This window comes from Macaca fascicularis, chromosome 14 (genome assembly GCF_037993035.2).
Source record: "Macaca fascicularis isolate 582-1 chromosome 14, T2T-MFA8v1.1".
Classification (NCBI taxonomy): Eukaryota; Metazoa; Chordata; class Mammalia; order Primates; family Cercopithecidae; genus Macaca; species Macaca fascicularis.
Genome location: NC_088388.1, coordinates 72,681,654 through 72,695,734, shown reverse-complemented (window position 1 = coordinate 72,695,734; position 14,081 = coordinate 72,681,654). Strand labels below are relative to the sequence as shown.

Genomic DNA, 14,081 nt, shown 5'->3' with positions numbered 1-14,081 from the left:
GTAGATTGCTTCAGCCCAGAAGTTTGAGACAAGCCTGGGCAATATGGCAAGACCCTATCTCCACAAAAAAATTTAAAAATTAGCTCTGTGTGATGGCACGTACCTGTGGTCCGCTACTCAGGAGGCTGAGGCTGCAGGATCGCTTAAACTCAAGAGTTTGAGGTTGCAGTGAACCATAATCACACAAATACACTCCAAGCTGGATGACAGAATGAGATCCTGTCTCAGAAAAAAACCAAAACAGGCCAGGCACGATGGCTCACGCCTGTAATCCCAGCACTTTGGGAGGCCGAGGCGGGCAGATGACCTGAGGTCAGGAGATCGAGAGCAACCTGGTCAACACGGTGAAACCCTGTCTCTACCAAAAATACAAAAAATTAGCTGGGCGTGGTGGCGGGCACCTGTAGTCCCAGCTACTCAGGAGGCTGAGGCAGGAGAATCACTTGAACCCGGGAGGCGGAGGTTGCAGTGAGCTGAGATCACGCCACTGCACTCCAGCCTGGGTGACAGAGCAAGACTCTGTCTCAAAAAAACAAAACAAAAAAGAAAAAAACAGCAAAAACAAACAAAATAAAACAAGAACAACAAAAACAAAAAACAAAGAAAGAAAAGAGACATGATGACCACTGTTTCCCTTTTCCCCTTCCTGCTGCCTGAAATGTGAACATAGTGGCTAAAGAGGGAGCAGCCATCTCACACCATGAGATAGAAGCAATATGATAAGTATGGCAAAACAAAAAGCTGGAGTATCTGCTTATACCTTTATGTGAGAAAAAAAGAAATTTCTCTCTTTCTTAAGCCCCTGGTGTTGTAGGTCTCTCTATTATGGTAACTAAACTATTACCACAATTCATGTAGGAAGGTACTATGTCTCATTAATCTTTCTATTCCTAGAGCCCCAAAATATTAAATGTTGAGTTGAACTGAAATGAATTCTAGGCCAGCTGTGGTGACTCACACTTGTAATCCCAACACTTTAGGAGCCCAAGGCAGGCATATCACGCAAGTCCAGGAGTTCGACACCAGCCTGGACAACATAGTAAAACCCCATCTTTACAGAGTGTGGTGGGGAGCACCTATAATCCCAGTTAATTAGGAGGCTGAGGTGGGAGGATTACCTGAGCCAGAGAGGTCAAGGCTGCAGTGAGTCATAATCATGCCACAGCACTCCAGCCTAGATGACAGAGTGAGCCCATCTCAAAAAATTAATTAATCAATTTAAAAAATAAAAATATTAGCAAGACGTAGTGGTACACACCTGTAGTCCCAGCTACTCTGGAGGCTGGGGTGAGATCACTTGAGCCTGAGAGGTTGAGGGTACAGTGTGCTATGACTGCACCACTGCACTCCAACCTGGGCAACAGAGCAAGACCCTGTCTCTGAAAAAAATAATAATTTAAAAAAATAAAAACATAACTGAGTTTCTCTGTTAATATTTATTTTCACCAAGTAAAACTGATAGGAGGAATGTATGAAATTTAGAAAATTCTATCAATTCATTTAATATGTTTCTAAAATGGGAAGGACTATTATTATTCATCTTGAAGAAGGGTTTGGCTCTAGTACTACCAATGTTCCAAGGGAATATGGCTTGCAAGGGTCTGAGATAATGGATGCCAAAGTACTTTCAGAATGGAAAAGGATCATTACTACTACTCATAGCAAACATGAATCCCTCTAAAAATCAGACACCATTGTAATTTGGTAACACAGGGCAAGACTCCAAGCAGGCTGCAGATCAGGAGCTCTAATGGCACAGGCAGAGTCAGGTCTTCACAGGAGTCACTCCCTGTACTTAGAAAAGCCCTGGGGAGCTTTTTAATGTTCTTTACAGCCTTGTGTCAACAGCTACCCCAAGCAACTAGATACTGCCAGAGGAGTGTCCAGTTCAGCTTTACCTACCCAGTGCCAAGAATACAGGTGGCATTTAATAAATGTTTGTTGAGCTGAACTCTGTAACACCTTCACTGACCCTTTTGGGGAGAATTGTTTCTTTTTTGTTTTTAAAATTGTATGTATTTACCATGTAAAACATCGTGAAGCGATTGCTTATCTTTGCTCTCTTGATATTTAGTTTATTCCCCTAGTAAAGCACTTGCCACAAGTATTTAGTTACACTTTTGAGCACTAACTTTCCCAGCAGACTTTACAATTTTTGTAGGACCATGTCCCATTTACCTGAGCATTATGGATACTCAGCACAATGCGTGGCATATAGTAGATTCTCAATTATGGTTTTTCTTTTAATGAGTTACAAGAAATAAACGAGTGAAAACATGGGTGCTAATATAAAGTAACTCTCCCTAAGCCAGTCCTATAATACATGTCTAGCCCTACAGTTTCTAGACCAGCAAAACCAATTGTTTTGTTATCAAGAAGGTAGGACTAGATGTGAGGGCGATCTGGCTGCGACATCTGTCACCCCACTGATTGCCAGGGTTGATTCGGCTGATCTGGCTGGCTAGGCTGGTGTCACCTTCCTCCCTTACCACTCCATGTGCATCCCTCCTGAAGCTGCAAGTTCGGTTGAAGAGAACAACCATCCCCAATAGAGGAGGACTGGTCCTTAGTCAAGGGTATATAACTAGCTGCACTCCCCTGCTACAACCTCCAAACAGCTCTCAAGAAGCTAAGACTATAACCATAAAGTGATTCTGACCTGCTGATTTATCTGGGAATGATTCCAGTCTCCTCACAGATTTGTGGCTGTAAGAGCTGATCTATTATGGGTGCCACAACAAAATAAATAGGTGACAGAAATGGCAGACACCTCTTCTCTGTCAACACTAAAAACAGCATGAAGTTTCCAAAAGAAAAGCTATCTTGATTCCTAGGGGCCGTTCTGCAAAGAGGAAGAAAATTGTCTGAGTTAGCAGAAGACATACCTAACTCTCTTGCTCCAAGGCCTGGAAATGAGAACATATAACAAAGTGACAGAAATTCATGTTGCCTCCATTTCATCCTCCCATATCTTTCTCTTGGCAAATTTCAGATTAAGCTGCCATTACCCCAAGACTGGAAGCTGGATAACAGCTGAGGGCAAGTATGTAAATGGTCTTGGGAAAAATGACCCGGTGCTATACAAATATGAATGACTATTATTGTTTTTACTTTTTTTTGTTTTTGAGACAGAGTTTTGCTCTTGTTGCCCAGGCTGGAGTGCAATGGAATGATCTCGGCTCACTGCAACCTCCACCTCCCTGGCTCAAGTGATTCTCCTGCCTCAGCCTCCCAAGTAGCTGAGATTACAGGCATGCACCACCATGCCTGGCTAATTTTGCATTTTTAGTAGAGACGGAGTTTCACCATGTTGGTCAGGCTGGTCTCAAACTCCTGACCTCAGGTGATCCGCACGCCTTGGCCTCCCAAAGTGCTGGGATTATAGGCATGAGCCACCACACCTGGCCTTATTTTTACTTCTATCAAATATAAGTCACTCCAAATATCTGAAGCCTTTTAAATTCAACTGAATGATGCAGGGCCTTTAAGGAATAATGAGATCTACACATTGAGACTGGATGCTAGGTGTGGAGATACGCTCTAATATGTGATCATTCACTGCCACAGGTCCAGATGGGTCTTACAGGATGAGCACCATAGAGAAAAAAGGGAGGGTATCATCCCACACAAAGGAAAGAGCATGTGCAAAGGCAGAAAGGCAGGAAAGAGCATGGGTGTATGAGAAAACATGCTTGAAATACAAGGTGCAAAAAGGGAGATCACTGAGAAGGAGGTCAGGTCCATACTGTAAGTGAGCTGAAATACCACATTTATTGTGATCCCCCATGCTGCCACCCAAGAAAAAGCCTCATTTTTATCTCTCATCTACTCCCTCAAAAAAGCATCAAGGACAAGGACGTGGGATGGAAGGATGGGAAGCTACTCAGTGTTATAAACCGGGCCATGTTAAGAAAGAGATAAAAACAGGCTGGGCGCGGTGTCTCATGCCTATAATCCCAGCTCTTAGGGAGGCCAAGGCGGATCACCTGAGGTCAGGAGTTTGAGACCAGCCTGGCCAACATGATGAAACCTCATCTCTACTAAAAATACAAAAATTACCTGGGCATTGTAGCGCATGCCTGTAATCCCAGCTACTCAGGAGGCTGAGACAGGACAATTGCGTGAACCCAGAAGGTGGACGTTGCAGTAAGCCAAGACGGCACCACTGAACTCCAGCCTGGACGACAGAGGGAGACTTCGTCTCAAAAAAAAAAAAAAAAAAAAATGGAAGGAAGGAAGGAAGGAAGAGAGGGAGGGAGGGAGGGAGGCAGGGTATTAACAAGGAAAGCTGAGATGAAGTAGATACCCCCCTTTCCTTCCCAAGGTGCAGAAGTCATAAAACTGAGTGTGGGACCTTTTGAAGGAGGAATGAAGGAGCAGAAATGGGACATGGGTTGGGTACTTTGTGCATGAGCATGAGAATTTACTCTTGTCTTAGGGATGTTGGGCTCACGAGAGTAGAGGGGCCAGACTGAGACCCAGAGAGGAAAAAATGGGAATCTAGCCAACTTATTTTTTTTCTAGGCTTAGGGAGAGAAAGAAAGGAGGTCACAAAAGATTCCATCTAGTTTAACTAGTCCAGTTCCCCAGAGGGATAAGAGAGAGGAACTCAGGACAGAGCCTCTGTAAGGTGGTAGATGAAAGCTTTCACAGTGCTGTCCCGTGCAGGAAGCCAAGAGGCTGGAGCAACTTACTCCAGTAGCCAGCACTACTGTACCAGCCACCCTGGGACACGCAATAACATTAGAGAAAAGCCTACAGTCCTAAACAAAGGGAGCATCCAATCCATTCAAACAACCAGGGTCATCTGGAGCCAGGTGTTTGCAGATAGTGGGTTGTATTTGAGAAATCTGATTTATAAAACCACAGGGCAGCTCCAATAACCACATTTCAGTTTAGCTCAATCAATATTTACTGTCCTCTTCTTGATGCCAGGCCCTGTGCTGGACACTGAGGATATAAAGAAAAATGAGACTTCTACCCTTATGGACCTCATAATCTAAAAGGGAACATAGTCATCAAAATAGACGGTTAAGGCCAGGTGCGGTGGCTCACTCCTATAATCCTAGTACTTTGGCAGGCTGAGGCAGGCGGATCACTTAAGTCCTGGAGTTCGAGACCAGCCTGGGAAACATGGTGAGACCACCATCTCTACAAAAATATAATGAGCCGGGTGTAGTGGTATACTCCTGTAGTCCAAGCTACTCAGGAGGCTGAGGAGGGAGAATCATTTGAGCCTGGGAGGCAGAGATTGCAGTGAGCCATTGCACCACTGCATTCCAGCCTGGGTGACAGAGCAAGAACCTGTCTCAAAAAAAAAAAAAAACGAAAACAACAAAAACACCCAGATGATTAAAACATAGAGCAGTTTTCCTAGAACAGAGGAAGCACAAGGAACTCTGGCAGCTCACGGTAAGAAAAGCAACTCAGGGCTGGGCATGGTGGTTTCCACCAGTAATTCCAGCACTTGGGAGGCCAAGGTGGGAGGATCACTTGAGCCCAGGACTAGAAGACTAGCATGGGCACCATAGTGAGACCCCGTCTCTACAAAAATTTCTAAAAATTAGCCAGGTTTGGTGGCATGTGCCACCAAGTAGTCCCAGCTACTGAGAAGCTGAGGCAAAAAGAACGCTTGAACCTAAGAGTTCAAGGGGCAGTGGGCCATGATCACACCACTGCATTCCAGCCTGGGCAGCAGAGTGAGACCATGTCTCAAATTTAAAAAAGGAAAAAAAAAAGAAAGAAAGAAAGAAAGAAAGAAAAGTAACTCAGTGCAGGGAATCCAGGAAAGTTTCTTCGAAGGAGAAATTTGTTTGTGTCCCTCCACACCCTGCTTTCTCACTGAGATTTAAAGGTTGAAGAGGAATTAGCCAGGTGAAGAAGGGGAGGTCTTCCAAGTAGACAGAACAGCTTGTGAGCCTTGAAAAAGTATAATGACTTGGAGGAAAAACAAGAGGCCCAATACCATTAAAGCATGGTATCCAGGAGAGTGGAGAAGAGGCTGGAGAGGAATGGCGGGACAGATGGCATTAAGCTTCCTTTTATACCACGTTAATGGAGTGGGTCAGAGCATGACATATGCAGAAAATTATTTGAGAGAGAAGGTTCTAAGAAACTTTTTTTTTTTTTTTTGAGGCGGAGTCTCGCTCTGTCACCCAGGCTGGAGTGCAGTGGCGCAATCTCGGCTCACTGCAAGCTCCGCCTCCCGGGTTCCCGCCATTCTCCTGCCTCAGCCTCCCGAGTAGCTGGGACTACAGGCGCCGCCACTACGCCCGGCTAATTTTTTTGTATTTTTAGTGGAGACGGGGTTTCATTGTGTTAGCCAGGATGGTCTCGATCTCCTGACCTCGTGATCCGCCCGTCTCGGCCTCCCAAAGTGCTGGGATTACAGGCTTGAGCCACCGCGCCCGGCCAGAAACTTTTTTAAAACAGCCAAAAAAGTCCCCCCTCAAACAAAACTAATTTTATTTCCCACTATGTTATGTGGGCTCATTGATGTGTATACTGTTTTACTTAACATTTTGGGAAGTAACTGCCTCTGACTTCAACTCAAGAAAACACTTTTTTGTTGCAAATGTAATCACTTTTTGTAATGGTGTCGGCAAATAAAAGGATGCTTATTATTAAAAAAAAAAAGAAGGGATGTCTCAAAATAAAACAACTTCAGTAATTTACTCTAAGGTGTCACAACTTCAAAAGGGTGCAAATCGTTCCTTCTGAATTTTTATAGCACTTTGTATCTTTCTTTTAGCACTTGTCACTTTCTGCCTGGAAGTACAATGTCTGTGTGTTACCTCTGTTGGTTTACCACCTCCCTCTGAGAATGAACCACGTCTTGTTCATCTATTTTGTAAAACTATTTTGCCAGGCATGATGGCTCATCTCTGTAATCCTAGTACTTTGGGAGGCTGAGACAGGTGTATCGCTTCAGCTCAGGAGTTCGAGACCAGCCTGGGCAACATGGCAAAATACTCCCTCTACAAAAAAACACAAAACTTAGCTGGGTGTGGTGATGCGTGCCTGTAGTCCCAGCTGCTTAGGGGGCTGAGATGGGAGGATCTCTTGAGCGCAGGAGGCAGAGGTTGTAGTGAGCCGAGATGGCACCACTGCACTCCAGCCTGTACAGCAGATTCTATTTAAAAAAAAAAATTAAAAAAAAAAAAAAAGAATTATTTTGCAACTCACTCTTGAATAGGCAAGGCATCAAGAGTTCCTAGCACATAATAGATATTCAATAAATACTGCACAACATCATGAAGTTACATGACATACAAGTTGAAATTCTAGTCTTGGAGATATTCTTTTTTTTTTTTTTTTTTGAGACGGAGTCTTGCTCTGCCGCCCAGGCTGGGGTGCAGTGGCCGGATCACAGCTCACTGCAAGCTCCGCCTCCCAGGTTTACGCCGTTCTCCTGCCTCAGCCTCCCGAGTAGCTGGGACTACAGGCGCCCGCCACCTCACCCGGCTACTTTTTTGTATTTTTTAGTAGAGACGGGGTTTCACCGTGTTAGCCAGGATGGTCTCGATCTCCTGACCTCGTGATCCGCCCGTCTCGGCCTCCCAAAGTGCTGGGATTACAGGCTTGAGCCACCGCGCCCGGCCGTCTTGGAGATATTCTAATCCAGATTTCTCAACCTTTGTGAAAAGTCTGATAAAATCTATGGACTCTCTTCCCAGAAAAATTCACCTACAGCAAATATTTTACATATAATTTCAGGACCCGCCATGCCTAGACGGGGAAGGCTGACTTACCCAAAGTCACAAGGCAGAAAAGTGGCAGAACAAAGCCTAGAACACAACTTTCCTTGTTCCTAATTCAGCAGACTTCCCACTACAAAGGACCAATTTTAGTAGGGCATTTGTTTCCTGTTGGGGAGCCTGCCTAATACAGGTCTGATAGGTAGTAGTGTTCTTCTCCTGAAATTTCTTACTCTAAGGACGAGCTCAGAAGAACATGGCAAGGTTAGTGGCTTCTAAGGCCCAAATACAGTGGAATTGGACCTTGCCAAGAAGAGAGAGGTAAATAGGAAATATGTGTGGTTGCGTGGAAGCATTAAAATCAGCTAAAGAACCAAGAGCTGTTGAAGTCTCCCCAAAATCTCCCCCACTGTACTGTTTGCACGAAGTGACAGGCAGATTGAAAGCCAGATCTTCTACCTTGCATGCTGTTTCCACCCCATAAGAAAATCCTCTGCACACACATAGAAATCTAATTGGAGCCAAAGAAATGGGCTAAATAATTTCATAATGCTTAGAACTAATACCCACTTATCTGTGATAAAGGATTCAAGAAGCACATAATTTATTTATTTATTTATTTTTGAGACAGAGCCTCGCTCTGTTGCCCAGGCTGAAGTACAGTGGTGTGATCTCGGCTCACTGCAATCTCCGCCTCCTGGGATCAAGGGATTCTCGTGCCTCAGCATTCCGAGTAGTTAGGATTACCGGCACGTGCCACCACGCTCGGCTAATTTTTGTATTTCTAGTAGAAACGGGGTTTCTGCCGTGTTGGTCAGGCTGGTCTTGCAACTCTTGACCTCAAGAGATCTGCCTGTCTCAGCTTCCCAAAGTCCTGGGATTACAGGTGTGAGCCACCACACCCGGCCTATTTTAGATTTGAAAATACAATAAGAATCAGTTATCCCAGCACTTTGGGAGGTCAAGGCAGGGAGATCACTTGAGGTCAGGAGTTCAAGACCTGGCTTGGTCAACATGGTAAAACCCCACCTCTACTAAAAATACAAAAATTAGCCAGGCGTGGCGGCACACGCCTATAATTCCTGCCACTTGGGAGGCTGAAGCACGAGAATAGCTTGAACCAGGGAGGCAAAGGTTGCAGTGAGCTGAGATCATGCCACTGCACTCCAGCCTGGGCAACAGAGTGAGACTCCATCTCAAAAAAACCTAACAAACAAAAAAGAACCAGTTATTTGGCTGAAAATATCAATCTACCTCTACTTGCCACAACTCATTCACTCAACTAAACTGAATTATCATTTCCATTATGAAGTCCATAATGAACTAAGTACACTACTAGGAAGATTTTTTTAAAGTATTACAAATAATAAAATCGGGCCAGGCACAGTGGCTCATGCCTATAATCCCAATGCTTCCGGAGACTGAAGCAGGAGGATCACTTGAGGCCAGGAGCTTGAGACCAGCCTGGGCAATACAGCAAGACCCTGTCTCTATTAAAAAAAATTTATTAGATGGGCATGGTGGCAAGAGCCTATAGAACCAGCTACTTGGGAGGCTGAGGTGGAAGGATTCCTTGCACCTAGGAGATCAAGACCGCAGTGAGCCGTGATCATGCCACTGCACTCCAGCCTAGGTGACAAAGCAAGACCCTCAAAAAAAAAATTTCAAACCATTTGCTTTTTACTATGATAACCTGGCCTAGGGATAAGACTGGAAGTTGGTAGAAATATCTCCAGTCTGGAAATTCCAAACTAATAACTGGCAAGGATTAAGGAGGCAACTCTATCATTTCTAGCTCCAATATTATCCAAACTATACATATCTGATCTTCAGGTTTTTGCAAAAGTTGCACGTCACCCTTTTCCAAAAGACTTCCCCTGCCCCTTACCTCTTCTGCTTTAATTAAGTGCTTGTATTTTCCAATGCCATGGGTGGGCTTTGTCTTGTAGGGCCGACTGGCACTTAGTAGAATTCCACCTAAAAGAGAGAAAATAAGACAAACCTGTTTTTTTGTTGTTGCTATTACTGTTGTTTTTTAAGAGACAGGGTCTTGCTCTGTCATCCAAGCTGAGGTGTAATGCCATCTCATAGCTCATTGCAGCCTCAAACTCCTAAGTACAAGATAGTCTCCTGCCTTGGCCCACCCCCCACCCCCTGACCCCAAGTAGCTGGGACTACAGGCATGTGCTACCATGCCCAGTTAGTATTTTTTATTTTTTGTAGAGCTGGAGTCTTGCTATGTTGCCCAAGCTGGTCTGGAACTCCTTCCACCTCAGCCTCCCGGGGTGCCAGGATTACAGGTGTGAGCTACCACGCCTAGCCTGGACTACAAATTAAAAAATATATATATATATATATATACACACACACACACACATATACACACATACATATATATATATATATAAAACAAGGTAACCGTAAGGATTTTTAAAAATAATCTCGGAGTAGAAATCTTTTTAAGCATGAAACAAAATCTAGAAATCAAATATTAATAAACTTAGCTATATAAAAAGTTAAAACTGGCCGGGCGCGGTGGCTCAAGCCTGTAATCCCAGCACTTTGGGAGGCCGAGACGGATGGATCACGAGGTCAGGAGATCGAGACCATCCTGGCTAACATGGTGAAACCCCGTCTCTACTAAAAAATAACAAAAAACTAGCCGGGCGATGTGGCGGGCGCCTGTAGTCCCAGCTACTCGGGAGGCTGAGGCAGGAGAATGGCGTGAACCCGGGAGGCGGAGCTTGCAGTGAACTGAGATCTGGCCACTGCACTCCAGCCTGGGCGACAGAGCAAGACTCCGTCTCAAAAAAAAAAAAAAAAAAAAAAAAACTAGCCGGGCGTGGTGGCAGGCGCCTGTAGTCCCAGCTACTCGGGAGGCTGAGGCAGGAGAATGGCGTGAACCCGGGAGGCGGAGCTTGCAGTGAGCTGAGATCCGGCCACTGCACTCCAGCCTGGGCGACAGAGCGAGACTCTGTCTCAAAAAAAAAAAAAAAAACAAAAGTTAAAACTTCTGTTCAACAACAACAAAAAAATAAAGTTAAAGAATAGATGTCTAGAAAAAGTACAAAGCACATGTAACAGAGAAATGCTAATTTCCTTAACATACAATAACTATATTAAAACCTCTTTCTAAGCTCCTCTAGGGACACACAGATGATTTGAGGGGACAAATTCTCCACTGCAATACTGGGAAGATTTGGTGGTAGCTGACCTCTTGTTGGTTTAAAGGGCCATAGATATTTATTGATCCTGGGCTGATTCTCAGTTTATCCCCTTATTCACTCCTTTTGGCTCCTAGAATATGCCCAATCCCCACTAATCTTTCTTTGAGAAATTCTCTCCTGATAAAGCCACTGGCAGTAAGGAGATAAAATACATTCTCAGAGGGTTCTCATCTCTTCTTGTTCCTCAACAGGCAATAATCCTTTTGAGGTTTTCTTTTTTTCTTTCGAAAAAAAATCCTTTCCCCTGCCCTTTTGAAGTTTTCTAACTGTGACTGTATAGAGAAAGAGACAGGCAGCAAAAATAGCCAACAAAGAGGAAGATCATAGAGCTCCATAAAGTCTTTTTTTTTTTTTTGAGCTGGAGTCTCGTTCCATAACCCAGGCTGGAGTGCAATGGCACGATCTCAGCTCACTGCAACTTCCGCCTCCCAGGTTCAAGTGATTCTCCTGCCTCAGCCTCCTGAGTAGCTGGGATTACAGGCACGTGCCACCACACCCGGCTAATTTTTCTATTTTCAGTAGAGTCGGGGTTTCACCATGTTGGTCATGCTGGTCTCGAACTGACCTCATGATCCACCCGCCTCGGCCTCCCAAAGTGCTGGCACTGCAGGCGTGAACCACCGCGCCCGGCCATAAAGTTTTACAAAACATCTAACTTGATTTATTTGTGCTGATCTGAAAACAGCCTCCAACAAATATTGTTAAGTGAACAACAAAAAAACAAACCGAAAGTGTAGAACAGTATACAGGTATGCTACTAATGGATTAAAAAAATTGGGTCTTGGCCAGGTGCGGTGGCTCACGCCTGTAATCCCAGCACTTTGGGAGGCCGAGGCAGGAGGATCACGAAGTCAGGAGTTCACGACCTGACCAACATGGTGAAACCCCATCTCTACTAAAAATATAAAAATTAGTTGGGCATGGTGGCACGCAGCTACTCAGGAGGCTGAGGCAGGAGAATTGCTTGAACCCAGGAGGCGGAGGTTGCAGTGAGCTGAGATCATGCCACTGCACTCCAGCCTGGGTGTCAGACCGAGGCTTCGTCTCAAAAAAAAAAAAAAAAGGGGGGGGGTCTTTACATACACATACATTGTGGTAGACCCAGAGAGGTAGACCCAGCTAGCTAGAGTGGTAGCATGTGTCCGTAGTCCCAGCTGTGGGGAAAAGAAAGAGAGATCAGACTGTTACTGTGTCTATATAGAAAGAAGTAGACATAAGAGACTCCATTTTGTTCTGTATTTGAGATGCTATTAATCTGTGACCCTACCCCCAACCCTGTCCTTGCAAGAGACATGTGCTGTGGTGACTCAAGGGTTAATGGATTTGGGGCTGTGCAGGACGTGCTTTGTTAAACAAGTGCCTGAAGGCAAGTATGCTTGTGAAAAGTCATCACCAGGCCGGGCGCGGTGGCTCAAGCCTGTAATCCCAGCACTTTGGGAGGCCGAGGCGGGCGGATCACAAGGTCAGGAGATCGAGACCATCCTGGCTAACACGGTGAAACTCCGTCTCTACTAAAAACACAAAAAACTAGCCGGGCGAGGTGGCGGGCGCCTGTAGTCCCAGCTACTCGGGAGGCTGAGCCAGGAGAATGGCGTAAACCCAGGAGGCGGAGCTTGCAGTGAGCTGAGATCCGGCCACTGCACTCCAGCCTGGGGGACAGAGAAAGACTCCGTCTCAAAAAAAAAAAAAAAGAAAAGTCATCACCATTCTCTTAATCTCAAGTACCCAGGGACACATACACTGCTGAAGGGAAGGTTGCAGGGACCTCTGCCTAGGAAAGCTAGGTATTGTCCAAGGTTTCTCCCCATGTGATAGTCTGAAATATGGCCTCGTGGGAAGGGAAAGACCTGATTGTCCCCCAGCCAGATACCGGTGAAGGGTCTGTGCTGAGGAGGATTAGTATAAGAGGAAAGAAGGCCTCTTGGCAGTTGACATAGAGAAAGGCATCTGTCTCCTGCTCATCCCTGGGCAATGGAACTGGAACGTCTTGGTATGAAACCCGATTGTATGTTCTATTTACTGAGATGGGAGAAAACCGCCTTAGGTCTGGAGGTGGGACATGCTAGTGGCAATGCTGCTCTTTATGAACTGAAAATGTTTATGGAGATGTTTGCGTATGCACATCAAGGCACAGCACTTTTCCTTAAACTTATTCATGTCACAGAGATCTGTATTCATATATCTTTCTGCTGACCTTCTCCCTACTATGACCCTATTGTCCCGCCACTTCCTCTTTTTCAAGATGGTAAAGATAATGATCAATAAATACTGAGGGAACTCAGAGACCGGTGCCTTGCCTCCCCTGGGCCCACTTTCCTTTTTCTATACTTTGTCTCTGTGTCTCTTTCTTTTCTCAGGTCTCAGAAACGCCTACAGATGTGGAGGGGCAGGCCAGCCCTTCACCAGCTACTCAGGAGGCTGAGGCAGAAGGATTGCTTGAGATCAGGAGTTTGACGCTGTAGTGCAAATAGCTGCTGCACTTCAGCCTAGGCAACATAAGGAGATCCTGTCTCTAAATTAAAAAAAAAAAAAAAAAAAAAGGAAAAGAAAAGATGGGTAGAGATAAGAAACTGAAATCAGATCACGTCTCGCTATATTGTTGTATTCTAGAAGTTCAAGTGTTATAACCTAGTGGTTATGGACACAGGCTGTTCAGTCAGATAGACCTGAGTTTAAATAGACTTCCCACCTGTTACTTTCTGGTTACTTTCAGCAGAGTTTTTTGAGCTATTATTTCTTCTTTATTTATAAATGAGGATAACAAAGAGGTTAAAGGATAACATGTGTATGTGTGTCTATCTATATGTATGTGTATGTGGCATCAAGATATGGGCAGCAAGTCCTTCCTTGAAGAGGGATCTTCAAGCTGCTGTGGTCCTGCCCTTATTTCTTCAGGGTCACCACTCTGTGGGGGACTAAACACAAGATGGTGTGAAGAAGTCTAAGTCAGTGGTCCCCAACCTTTTTGGCACTAGGGACCAATTTCACGGAAGACAATTTTTCCACAGATGTGAGGAGTGGGGAAATGGTTTTGGGATGATTCAAGTGTGTTACATTTATTGTGTATGTTATTTATATTATTACATTGTAATATATAATGAAATAATTATACAACTCACCATAATGTAGAAATCAGTGAGAGCCCTGAGCTTGTTTT

General features: G+C 44.8%; 1 protein-coding gene across 21 annotated transcripts in view; it reads right to left on the bottom strand.

Annotated features, from left to right (window-relative positions):
- MRPL48 (mitochondrial ribosomal protein L48) overlaps nt 1-14,081 on the bottom strand; it is an 82,618-nt gene that overhangs the window by 31,547 nt on the left and 36,990 nt on the right. For 13 of the 21 annotated variants that reach the window (XR_012423498.1, XR_012423499.1, XM_074014716.1 and 10 more), the window contains one exon: nt 9,586-9,674. The exons of 4 other annotated variants lie outside the window; for them this stretch is intronic. Coding sequence is in view for 1 of the 17 variants with exons in the window: in XM_045371331.2 (XP_045227266.1) it covers nt 9,586-9,674 (89 nt within the window). In the remaining 16 variants the exon portion in view is untranslated. Of the gene's footprint in view, nt 1-9,585; nt 9,675-12,013; nt 12,079-14,081 lie in introns of all 21 variants that reach the window. 4 more of the 21 variants (XM_074014722.1, XM_074014721.1, XM_074014718.1 and 1 more) reach the window with 1 other exon arrangement.